The following is a 12,718-nucleotide window of genomic DNA, read 5'->3' as shown; positions in this document are numbered from 1 at the left end:
CAGAAAATGGCGCAGGCTTCTGAGCCAGAAATCTGAACCTCCCAGAATGCACCTCCTTCTGCCCCATACCCAGTCTGTCATCAAATCCTGCCTCTTCCAGGCATACCTGTGGGGCAGACGTGGCCCTAGCTCCTTCTGTGTGTGTGTCTAAACTGAGTATGTGTCCGTGTGTTGGGGGTGTGGTACGTATCTAGCTGTCTGTGAACAGCACTTGGTATATCTTCATCCATCCCATTGTTCTTTTAACAGTCTACCCTGGGCCTGGTCATTGGCAGTCCTGCCACATAGATCTCAGGACAAAGAAAGGATATGATGTCCAAAAAGGGGCCCGGACACGCAGGGAGGCAGGCTTGTGGGATTTGAGAAAGACCTACCAGAGGACCTCCTGGTGTGTGTGAGGGGCCTTCTGGAGAGCGGAAGTCCACTGACGATGGCATCAGACAAAGGAAAGGGCCGGGCTGGGGGTAGTGCCATCCAGGAAGAGTTCCCTGACACCCCAGATTGGGTAAGGGGCCCCCTCTGTACTTTCCTCTTGGGAGCAGCATAATAGACATCACCAGGTTTTGAGTGCTGTCCTCCAGGCAGGACCAGGTCTCAGTCATGTTGGACTGAGTTATCCGCAAGATCTGACCCACAGACATGTAAGCTGTCTTACAGTTCTCACCGAGGCTGGAGCGTCATCCCTCCTGGCCTGGTGGACTGGTTCCCAGGTCTGGCACTGCCCCCAGGCCACCAGAGGTCAGTCAAAGCCAGGGGCGTGGGCTCAGAGGGGCTCTCCCCACAGAGCTCTCTGCCTGGCCAGCCCCAGGGAAGGAGACGGTCTGGAAGTTCCATATTCGCTGTGACCCTGCATTTCTGCCCAAGTCCCTGTTGGTCCCCAAGGGATTCTGGAGGGGGAGGAGTCCCCCCTTCCTCTCCGCCTGTCAGGCCCCCCCCGCCCCTGCCCCGGCCTGGTTGTGGAACACCTGTCTCCACTCACCTGTAGATCTTGCGGTAGGAGAGGTCACACCAGAAGATACGATTGGTGGCCACTTCGACATCCAGCGCCACGACATTCTTGAGCATGGGGATGAGGCGGGAGTAGTCCCGCTTCACCAGGTCTATCCTCCGCACTTCATGCCGGTTCGTGAAGATCAGCAATGGGCTTCTGCCAGCTGCGGTGCAGGAAGGGTGAGAGAAATGGTCAGTCCAAGAGGCGGCGGGGGGGGGGGGGGTGGTGTGGGGGGGGGTGTACGGGGGGGCTTAAGGTGCAAAGTGCCCTGTGTAACGGAAGATCTGTATTCTTTGTATTAGACACAAACTCGCCCCAAATCTTTTATGACTTCCCATTTCCTCCTTAGGCTTACACAGAAGGCCTTCTGGGATGTGACCCTAAGCCCCATCTAGCCTCATCACTCATCACCAACACACCTTGACTCTAGCCACCAGACCACCTATGATAACCAGGCAGAGCCTGGCTGCCTCGGGCCTTTGCTCAAGTGGTCCCCTCTGCCTAAAATGCATGGCTCCCCAGCTCCCCTGTTTAGGGCCCCTCTGCAATAGCTCACAGCAGGGCGAGGCGAGCATTAAGTCTTTTAGGAAGGGGACTGAGGCTAGAGTGTGAGGACAAACATCAGAACTAGGGTGAGGTTTAAAAGAGGAGACGCAGTGTCAGACTCCTCTCCCTGAAGACTCAGTCTTTAGTTTACGCAGTACGTGTTTGGGGACATGACGAGAGATGACGTTTCAGGGGCTGGCAGGGATGGGGAGGGTTCCTGTGAGCTGGGTGTGGTTTACACTTGACTCTGAAACAGTAGCAGGGGTGGGGTATGTGTAATATACAGCACGGGTCATATACGTGCAATAGGGACAACACACGGCAACCCATGCACATGAAAAGGCATTTTTAAACTTAGGAGGCTATTTTAGGAAGTTCACTAGTGACCGAGACATTCCTGGCTACTCAGCATGAAGGTCACTACCCCAGAGGCCTGTGAGGGGGCAGCACTGAATTCCAGTTTCCTTCCTGCCGCCTGGTTCTAGATGCAAGGGCCTACTCTTACGTCCCAGCACCTGCACCTGGAGCTACATGGGCCTTCTCCCCGTTTTCCAGCGGACACTTCTGCAGGCCACCTGGTCCCTGTCACTGTGCATCTGTGTCAGGATAACGAGTTCCCTGGGGGCCAGGGAGGACCAGCACAGAGCCCTGCGTGGCCTGGGCCTGTGACCTGCGTGTGGTGATGGGTCAGGGGCAGGGGAAGAGAGGACGTGTACCCAAAGAGGGTCCAGAGAAACAAGAACTCTGGGTGCAGGAAGGAGAAACAAGGAGAACCGAGGTCAAAGCCCTGCCCCTGACTGTTCCCTTTTCTTCGTCCCAAAACGAGAGCAGCAACACAATCCTCTGAAGGCAGGAGCTGGGTTACAGGGTATCTCAAGGCGCTAGGAACCCAGTGTGTGGGTGGCTGGGATTTGGTGTGACTGGGCTTCAGATGTTCCTCTGCGGGGCCTTGTGATGACACGGCAGTCATGTGTTGTCTCTGCTGCATGTTCACAGTCCGTGCGTGGAGGACATGCGTCCCTTGGGGGGACAGGAGGGCAGCGAGAACAGGCAGCATGTGATGCATGATGCGCTAACGTACATGTGGCACCAGGCACAGTAGGGGCGGTAGGCTTTGGGTTTGCGGGCTTTGTGTCCCTTACCGCGGCCGCACATCACCCATTGTGTGTGTGTGTCTGAGCTCCGCTTGTACGTCCAAGGGCCTCCTCACGACCCCTGCTCGGATGTCAACACAGCTTTCTTAAAAACTCGACATGGCCAAATCAAGCTACTGTTCCCCCAACCCTGCTTCTTGAACCATCTTTCCCAGCTCCATAAATAGCAATCCTGTTTTCCCAGTTGTTTGGCCAAAAACCTTGCCATCATCTTCGACTCTCTTTTTTTTTTTAACTCTCACATCCTTCAATGGGTACGTGAATCCTGTTGCTTCAAAATAGGTCTTAACCTGCAAAGTATGTCCAGTCTGCCTACTATGTATCATTCACACTGCACCACCCTGGTCTCGGCCATCATCACCTCTTCTGCGTGATGCCAAAAACCTCTTAAATGGTTTCCCTGCTTCTTCCCTTGTCCCCTACAGTCTCCTCCTGGCATGGCAGCCAGAGGAAGCCTTTGGAAATGAAATGAACAGCACATCCTTTCTCTACTCAAAGCCCTCCAAGGCTTGCCCCTGATGTTGGGTGACAGCCCTTATGTTGGTCTAGAAGACACTGTGATCTTCCCAGAGTCACCTCACTGACTTCGTCTCCTGTGCTCCTTGCTCCAGCTATGCCGGCTTCCACGCTGTCATCAGAACACGCCCCGCACGCTCCTGCTTTAGGGCCTTTGCACTTTCTGTTCCTTTGGCCTGAAATGTGGTTCCTGCGGAAAGCTGTATGTCTCCTTCCTTCACCACCTCCAGGTCTTGACTCAAATGTTACCTTTTCACGGAGGTCATTCCCTGACCACTCTGTCTAAAACTATACTCCTCTCTGCCCTTTTGGACTTCCCTTTCCCCTTCCCCGGGTTGATTCCTCCTTAACCATGACCACCATCTGCCATGCTATTGCACTTATTTATCAGATTTCTTTCTTTTTTTTTTTTTTTTTCAAATCAGATTTGTCTGTCCCATGCACCAGGATGTAAGTCCCACAAGAGCATGCAGGGATCTGTCTCCTTTGCTTACTGCCGAATCCCCAGTGCCTAGAACGATGTGTGCGTCTGCGCATGTCATGCCCTCTCCGGGGAATGCCGGTGCTGTATGCATGGTCTGCACAGTCCAGCATGTGTCCATACATAGTGCGACTGTGTGTGCCCTGTCTGTGATGTACTGGGTGGCTCTGGGTAGGGTCTGTGCAGGCATTTGTGTGCAAGGTACACTTATAATCCAAAAAGTGCGTGTGCCCCCCGCTCTGTGTGTGTGTGTGCGCGCGCGCACCTGCATAACCATCCGCTCCTCACAGAGGTGGTGGCAGCCAGCTCTCTGCAACCCCGCGGAGCTGTCCCCATGCCCCCCACCTTGGGGTGCCCATACCGACAGCCTTGCAGTTCTTGGTCAGTGTGTCCATCTCGTAGCCAGGGTGGCACTCGCACTTGAAGTAGCCCTTGTAATTGACACAGATCTGGCTGCAGGCATCAGGGTCCTCACACTCGTCGATGTCTGCCGGGATGAGCACAGGTCAGAACCTGCAGGGTGCTCTGCCTCTGTCTGGAGGCGGGGCAGGTTGGGGAGGGTCTCACCGCCACAGGTCTTCTGGTCCAGGAGTTGGTAGCCTGCTGGGCACGTGCACTCAAAGCCGATCTTGAGGTCCGTGCAGATGTGGGAGCAGCCACCATTGTTGTGAAGACACTCGTTCAGCCCTGGGGAGGGACATAGGCTCCTGAGGGTTCAGGAGTCCTGGCTGGGGGGGTGGGGGCAGGACAGGGGTAGGGCCTAGGGCTGAAGCAGAGACTCCAGCGGCAGGACCCCCGCAGGGCCAGGATGCTCTCCAGCCGCACTGAGCCGCAGCCTTGTTAACCAGGTGATTGAGCAGAGGAGGCCCAGAGAGGGGCAGGTCCTTGCTCCAGGCTGGACCCAAAGACAGGGACAGAGTGGAACTCAGGTCCTTTGCCTCCCAGGTCAGGGCTCTGTGTACCCGGAGGGCAGAGGCAGTTAGGCCGCCTGTCTCTCCTTTCACAAACACAGGTCTCACGGCTCCTCCTTCCTCGTGACCTCATTGTGCACAGACCACTCCTCACCCTCAGGATACCTCGAGAACCCCTTCTGAAATGCCCTTACTTAAACATCTCCAGCCTCAAGGAGCCCCTTCCCTCCCAGGGCAGCCTTCCTCACTGGACTGGCCTTCCTGAAGCTTCTGCTCCACTGACTGGGGCTGGCCAGAGTCTGATGGTTCCCTCTGAGTCTCCTTGAAGCACTGATTTCTGATGCCGTACTATCCAAGTGCCTTCCTCCGGACACATCCCATCTGTCCGTGTCCCGTCCTGGACAGGGTCCAGGGCTAGTTCACTGCTGCCCAGAGGGAGTCTGAACTACAGAGACTGACCCCACCAAGCTTGTTGTTACCTAAGACCCCAGGTTCTTTCTACACAGAGCTGCCACTCTGGCAGTTCTCTCCTACCACGAAATATGATGGATTATTTCCACCTTCTCCCCTCTCAGTCCCTATCCCTCTTCCTATACTCAATCACAGGTCTGGTCCCATTGCTGTAGGGGCTGAAGGAAGCCAGAAGCTCATTGAGTCTCCCCACCCTCCACTTCCTCGCCCCCTCTGGCAGAGTCCTAGGGGAGGTTAGGGAGGCCAGCACCAAAGCTCACCATGTCCTCATAGCATCTTCTGAACTTTGGGATCACAGGTTAATTCTGCAGGCCAAGAGAAGGTGCCCTGCCACCCTTCTACCCCCCCAGGTTCATGCACCGCCACTGCAGCCAAGCCAAGCACAGCTGAGCCAAGCCAGTTGTGGCCATGCACGCAGCTGGTCTGAGTGGCCCACCCCAGGCCATGCACAGCGGCGGATGCCCACCTCCAGCCCAAGCCATGCGTACGGATGACTCCCCTTTACCCCTGGGCCGCCGCCTGTTTCCCCGGGATGTTGGTAGCACTGAAAGAACAAGATCACAGCAACCCCATGACTGGAGGGTCTGGGGGGTTGGGGGTACTCAGCCGGGTCCAGCCCTGGGAAAAGGCTCAGTCTCCTGGGGTGGGCTGAGCCACGGCAACTTTGAGGGGCGCTCTGTGGGGCACCACCTCCGAGAACCTTCGGTCACTCCATGCCTCCCCTGACCTCTCCCACACTGTATTATTCCCTCAGTGACGTCCATCCGTCTGCTCACCGCTCGCTCACTGCCTCATTCACGCACCCACTCGCTGCCCCCTCCCTCTGTTCGCTGCCCCCCTCCTCTGTAGGTGGCAGCAACTCCACAGCTGTATTTACCAAACCCTTGACAGACTAGCACGTGTAGGATGGCTCTGAAAAGGGAAGAGGGAGAGCTCGAAGTGGCTCAGGTTTCTCTGATAGAGGAAAGCACAGAGTCCCGTCGGGGTGAGAGAATGAGTATGGGTCCTCGTTGACCGTGCATTGGAAGGCCAGTGCCAAAGCAGCGCCTGGAGGGGCTTCCCTGGGCCTGCCCAGTGCTATCTAGCCTGGAGGCGATTCTTCTGGGTGCCTGCAGGGAAGGTGGGGGTGGTCCAGAAGCTGCCGTGGAAGGGAGGGGCAGAGTCACTGTCCCCAGCACATGCGTGTCCCTGCGTGCATGCTCCCACACACTGGCGGGCGCATAGACCCCACAGACAAATTCCCACGGATGCAGGGACGCACAGACACACAAGATGCAGTCCCCTTGCCTTACTCCAAGGAGGAGCCGTGGACACAGACACTGGGCTCTCCAGCACACAGAGACACAAATACATGCGTACATACTTCTCTTAGATGTGTCGTGCAAAAGACCAGAAAGAAGAGATTTAGTAGGTTAGCAGCCCCTGGCTAACTGCAGATCTGTGGGGGGTGAGGGGTTGGTGGTGGTGGAGGCTGGGCTCCGTTGTTCCCACTTCCTATTATCTTTTGCTCACGTTCCTTCCTCTGGGACTTTTCCCGGCAGGGTGTCTGAGGGAGCAGGAGGGCCCAGGATGAGCATGTTTCCCGCCAGCTTAGGTGCAGGCTGAGTGACTGGCAACCGACCACTCTGCCTTCCAAAACCAATTTTTAAATCTCCAACAGGGGTGGAAACATGCTGTTCCTGGAGAGTTCTAGAGAATGAAACTCCCCGGAATCTTCAGACTGGCAGCCAGGTCTGCCAGAAAGGTAGGGTTGGATATAGGCTCCATCCTCCCAGGAATTCTCGGCCCAAAGCTCTGAGCTCAGACATGAACCTTCCTGGAGCCCACAGTGGGTTTCTAGCATATTCTGTGGGCTGCTCACCTCACTTACAGACTAGACTCTCCTGTTCTTTTCAGCCTGGAACCCTCCCTCACAGCTCTAGCTCTAGGACAGCTGCCTCATCCTGCCCCCTACTCATGCCCAGCCTGTAAGTCTTATCTCTCAGAAAGCCCAAGCTCCTTGGGTCTCAGGATGGTGTCCCCTTCCTGTCACCTTCTGCTGCTGGGTCTGTCTTACCCTCACTCAGGCCTGGCCCGAGCCAGGTGGCTTCAGAATGTACCTCAGTTGTCTACTGTCTGCTGTCCCCTACCTCTCCCTCTCTTAAGGATTCCTGCAGGGACTAGAAGGCCTCAGAGGCCAGGACCCTGGCTAGGTTAGCAAAGGTCTCAATGGGGAAGGAGAGAGGAGGAGAGGCCGAATTTGTGAGAGAAAGTATAACTGAGCATCTGGGTTGGAAAGGAAAGGCAGCTTGAATTTGTAGAGATGCAGAATGAGGCCCCAAGGCAGAGTCCTGCCTGAGGCCAGAGGACAGCGCACGAGTCCAGAGAGAGAGGGTCGGAGCAGAACATGTGCAGAGGGGCAGGTGTGGGCCTTGGCCTGGATGCCAGGAGGGGGCGTGGTGGGGGTGAGTCCAGCAGGCAGAAGGAGACAGGTACTGTACCACACTCTTTCAGAGGTTCATCCGACCAGTCCCGGCAGTCTCTCTGAGCGTCACACACTTTCCCGCCGTCCACGCACTCGCCACTCTTACACTGAAATCTGCGGGGACCCTCACATGTTGATTCTGTCGGGCCGGACAAGAGAGTGGACAGGGCCTGTGAGACCTTGGGCAGGGAGGGCTAGGCTGGTCTAGGTCCATGGGAGGTGAGCCGAGCTCCAGCCCCAGTCCCCACGGGTCTCTAGAGGACCCAGGGTAGACAGTGGGACACAGGGCTGGTGGGAGCTCTGCTCTCAGAAGGGCAGAACCCCAGGAATAAAGTCAGGATGCCCATGCATCATCTAGCTGGGCAAGGCTGGTTAGGGGCGGGGGAGGGGGCGCAGTGCCTGATCTGGCAGTTCTGGGCCCTGAGAGGAAAAGTAGAAACCCTAGAGAGACCCTGGGGACTGGACTGACCATCTGAAGGGAACCTGTGTCCTAGAGGCCCTGCATAAGGGAGGCCACCTCACTGTCCAACACTTTATCCATTTTCCCAGATGACCTGCGGTCAGGGTCCTGGTTCCTACAGGTGGGGAGTGATGACCAGAGAGTCATCTGAGAATGAAGGGAAGTCCCTGGGGACGGAGGCTCTGCTTACGCTGAAGAAAGCCACGAGGACGCTTGGGCGTGGACAATTGGTGGGGGTGGACTTCCTGCAGTGCCTTCTCATGCCTCCCCCCAGGCCTCTTTGAGCTTTTGCAAAGTCCTTTAAAATCCTGTTCTGGGGCCAGCAGGACCTGCAGGGAGTAAATCTGGGTAATTTTAGTGGCAAGTGATGCTCTGGGGGTAGACACGTCTCAGGGACCAAGGGGAGACCTCTCTGAATTCTGCTCTCTCTGGAGTTGGGAGAGCTCAGGGCTCTTCTTCAGGGAGGGTGTCACCCCTTTGCCTCCAAGCCCACGCACCCTGCAGGCAGCTGGCTTCATCACTCCCGTCTGGACAGTCCTGTTCCTTGTTGCAGCGCTTGATCGTAGGGACACAAGTCCCATCCCCACACTGGAACTCGTCCCCACGGCAGGTCCCCAGGGCTGCCAGGAGAAGGCAAAAAGAGAGCGTCAGGGCCAATGTGGTATTGGAACCGCCCTCCTCCCACAGCCCCCAGCCCCAGCCCATATCCATACTCAGCAAGAACAGAACTAGGGGCTGAACTTGGGAGTCCTCAGAGGACACCTGGCCAAGGCACTTGCAGTATACAGATGGGGAGACTGAAGCTCAGAGAGGGGGAAGGCCTCACCCAGGATCACACAGCACTCTGGCTGGCAGAGCCAGGACTGAAACTCAGGTCTCCTGTTTTCCCATCCACTGACTCTCCCCAGGGTCACCCACCCACAGCACACCCACCGCCTTCTTTTCAGCATTGGTGCTCATTTCTTAATGATTTCATTCCTTCCCCAAACCCTTCCTGAGCACCCTCTGCATGCCGGGGACTAGGTGGGATGTGGGGAACCCAGAGAGTACTGGGAGGCTCCCCATCCTCTAGGAGCTCAAGGGGCAGGAGGGAGACCGAGGAATGAACGGATGACATCACAGCGTAGTCTGTGCTGTAGGAGAGGGTGGCTCCGGGTAGGGCTGGGGGAACGCAGTCCCCATGGGAGGGTTGAGGCCTTGAAGGACAAGCAGGCCTGGCAGGTGGCTGGGGGTGGTGTGGGGCACAGGGGCAACTCCTGAGAGTACCAAGCTCTGGGGCACTGGAGCCAGGGGGTGAATGCCTGAAATGGGGAAGGGCAGGGGGTGGGAGGCAGGACAGGGAAAGCAGGACCAGGGAAGACCCTGGGCCTCTGGGGTCAGACCTGAGCTGGGCAACTTAGGAGCCTGAGGGCCTCCAAACCGGGCCCCACCGTAACCCAGGTAACCCGGAGGGCAGAACAGGTATGTCCTGGCAGCCGGCGCCTCAGGCCGGCCCGCGGAGGGCAGCGGGGCCACTCGGTACGGGGGTCGGGGTGGAAGCTTACGGCAGTCGGCCTCATCCGACTTGTCCTTGCAGTCGCGGTCGCCATCGCAGCGCCAGCCCAGGTGCACGCACTCGCCGCTGCGGCAGGCGAACTGGGCGGCCGCCGCGCAGGCGGCGGGCGCGGCGGTGGCCCCGGGGCCCAAGCGGCCGCACAGCTCGGCCGCCTCGTCCGAGCGGTCCTCGCAGTCGAACTGGCGGTCGCAGACCCAGCGCTCGGGGATGCAGGCGCCGCCGCCGCCCTTGCAGCGGAACTCGCGGGGCCCGCAGGCCGGGTCGGCGCAGCCGCGCTCGTCGCTGCCGTCGCCGCAGTCGTCGTCGCCGTCGCACACGAACACGGCGGCCAGGCAGGTGCGGTTGCTGCACTGGAACTCGTGCGGGGCGCACACTGCGCGGGACAGAGAGCTGGTCGGCCCTGCAGCTGCTGCTGCCGCCGCGGAGGGGGGGGGGGGGCTGACCCTCGCCCACCCGCCACGGGCGTCCTGTGCGCGGGGGCCCGACGGCACAGGGGGCTTCCGATCCGGGGCCATGCAGGGGGACCCAGGGCACCTTGCCTGCCCTCCCTGAACCTCGCAGCCTCACTGGGAGCGAGAATTCCCGTCCCCCCGCCGCCAGCGTTGCGGTGGGGCTGGGAGTGCTCCTGCCTGCGGGGTGCTGCCAGTCTCCAAGGGCCTTGTGATGTTCCCAAAAAATGATACCAAACGTAACCCCGACCCATCCCAAGGAGCAAGGTCTGGGGCTGTTTCCTGATGGCACGGCTCAGCCCCCTCCCAACCCCCATGTGCCCGCACCAGCCAGGCTCAGTCCCCTGGCCTGGCATCCAAGCCACTGGTACAGAGCCACTGCTCCACCCCAGCGCCTGGTGCCCTGGTGTCTGCCATTCTAGACCACTGGCCCCTCTTCACCTCTAGGCCTCCGCCCAAGCTCTTCCCTCTGCTGGGTGCTCTCCTCCTGTGCAGCACTGTCTCCGTATTTCACATTGAGCAGTTCTCATCCTTCAGGGGCCCAAAGCCCACCTCTTTTCATAACACACTTATGCTCTTCTACTTGGCAAGCCTCCCTCTACCTCTGTTCTGCGTGCTCTTCACAGCACGCTCAAACATCTGGGTTCACATCGTTCTGTCTCCCTCACAACTACTGCACGGGGACCGGCTCCGAGACTGACCCAGCTTGGTCTGGAGGGCCTGGCACAGAGCTCCCTGTGGAGGGCAGGTGTGCAGTGGATGGATACCAGACGGGGGGATGTGAGGAGTAAGGAGGGATGGGCAGTAGGTAAGGACAGAGGTCGCTGGCCCTGCCTGGGGCCCTGGGCTTCCTCTCTCTAGTGAGCTGCTCAGCTCAGAAGCTGGGAGGGCTTTGGAGACCACCAGCCCAACTGCTAGTTTATAAATGGGAAAACTGAGGCCCAGAGAGGAGCAACTTGTCCAGGGTCACACATAACCAGAACCCCAGTTTGGGGCTCTTCCCTCCTACTCTGACCCCTCTCAGCTTTCTGGTTTGCTCCTCCTTTCCTGGAGGATAGGCCATTTTCAGAGCAGTGACCTCATCTCCCTGCTTCGTTCCTCACACAGAGGCCATGGCTGGGGGGTGGGGGGTGTGGTTGGGAAGGGGGCTGCAGCCTTGGGTAGGGCCCCTGTGGCGGCAGCACCGGATCTTTCCACGTGGGGGCGCCAAGAGTCTGTTTTTATTTGCTGATAGAAAAATGTCATTTTTCATTGTTATTGGACATAAAATAGAATGATGTCTTCAGCTTCGCAATGTAGGCAGCTCGTCATGTGTTGCTGACAGCTCTATCAAGTTTCTGACAGCTGCATTTTTCCCCCTTCTGGGCTTTTGGGATGTTGGGGCACTGGTGGGAAAGCACACACTGCTTTGTGGTGTCTGCCCCCAAGATTACGCAGATGCCCAGATTAGCTCCTCTCTTTCCTGCCAGACTCGGCTTGCACGTGTCTGGAGGGAAGGACTCACTAAGTCACTTCCTTATACTGAGCTCTCCCTGAGGTCTGAAAGTTAACAACGGCTTCAAGAGCCCTATTCTCAGACCTGCATCCAGAGAGTCCACTCCCAGCTCTCACAAATGGAAGCAGCTCTGGGTCAGGGAGAGAAGGAAGAATTCTTTCTCCTCTGCCCGGGTGGTTGGGATCTGTAGCAGAGGCGTCCGGTAAGACCTTCGAACCACCCTCCCGTCACCCATAATTAACGAGGACCATGCCTGCCACCACATGGCCTAGTTAGAGATACTCCTGCCCGTGCAATAGCGGCTGATGGCCCTTAGAGATGAGGAAACATCTGACTATTGGGGGGGTGGGTAAGGAGGGAAGAGGATTCTCATTGGCCAGCGACGCCCCGCAAAATTATCACAGCTGAGGAGACAAGCCAGTGCCATCGCTAGGGCTTTAGAACGGCTGGCCGAAGCCAGGATCTCCCCCATACCCAGATGCTTCCTGCTTCAGACACGTCAGAACTCCAGACTTGGAATCTAGAGTGCTGTGTGACTCAGAAGCCTCCAGAGAGATGGCATTTCCCCTGGGCCAGGGAGGATGGGTAGGATGTAAATATAGAGGCTGGGAGAGGGAGGCGGGGTGCGAGGCAGCAGTGGTTGAGTTCCTGGCAAAAGCCCCTATCATACCCCAAACCACCCACATCTCAGCCCAGCCTTGCAGCCTAGTTATCGGCAGCCAGTCTGTCTCCCCTATTAATCACGGGCTCCCGGAGGAAAAGGCATGTAGGATTCACCTCATCATCCCTTCCAGAGCCTGGCTCCAGGCCTGGCACACAGTAGGTGTCCATCCAATTGAAACAAGCATAGCCCCACTGGCCCAGGACCCGCTGGCCTGCTCCCTGGGAAGGACATAATCCTGTGTTTGAAGCTCAGTGATGTGGAACTGCCCCAGTGACCACTTCCATCTGTTCCTGCTGAGGCTGCTGGGGATGTCTTCCCGGCCTGTGACATTCGTGCTGGAGTCTGAGATTTCAGCATCAGACGTCCTTCACACTTCAGGAGTCTGCCCCTCCCCCGCCCCAGGCCCGCCAGTAACCCCACCCCCCCCATGCCTGAGCCCTTGCCCCCTGCCCTGGCTCAGAGGTCGGTGGAGACGGATGGAATGGATGAGCAGATGTCAGATATGGTAAAAATACTCCTGGGCTTGGCTGTCCATAGCCAGATTTGAATCTCGGTTCCACC

General features: G+C 57.8%; 1 protein-coding gene across 9 annotated transcripts in view; it reads right to left on the bottom strand.

Annotated features, from left to right (window-relative positions):
* The window catches only part of LRP8 (LDL receptor related protein 8), a 78,282-nt gene that overhangs the window by 21,691 nt on the left and 43,873 nt on the right, over positions 1-12,718 (bottom strand). For 2 of the 9 annotated variants that reach the window (XM_046014147.1, XM_046014182.1), the window contains exons 5-10: positions 9,539-9,922; positions 8,492-8,614; positions 7,551-7,673; positions 4,256-4,375; positions 4,050-4,175; positions 980-1,154 (exon numbers count right to left, since the gene is read on the bottom strand). In XM_046014147.1, coding sequence (XP_045870103.1) covers positions 980-1,154; positions 4,050-4,175; positions 4,256-4,375; positions 7,551-7,673; positions 8,492-8,614; positions 9,539-9,922 — 1,051 coding nt within the window. Of the gene's footprint in view, positions 1-979; positions 1,155-4,049; positions 4,176-4,255; positions 4,376-5,536; positions 5,615-7,550; positions 7,674-8,491; positions 8,615-9,538; positions 9,923-12,718 lie in introns of all 9 variants that reach the window. The other 7 variants (XM_046014174.1, XM_046014189.1, XM_046014212.1 and 4 more) reach the window with 6 other exon arrangements.

This window comes from Meles meles, chromosome 1, assembly GCF_922984935.1.
Source record: "Meles meles chromosome 1, mMelMel3.1 paternal haplotype, whole genome shotgun sequence".
NCBI classification, from domain to species: Eukaryota; Metazoa; Chordata; class Mammalia; order Carnivora; family Mustelidae; genus Meles; species Meles meles.
This window is presented reverse-complemented; position numbering and strand designations above follow the sequence as displayed.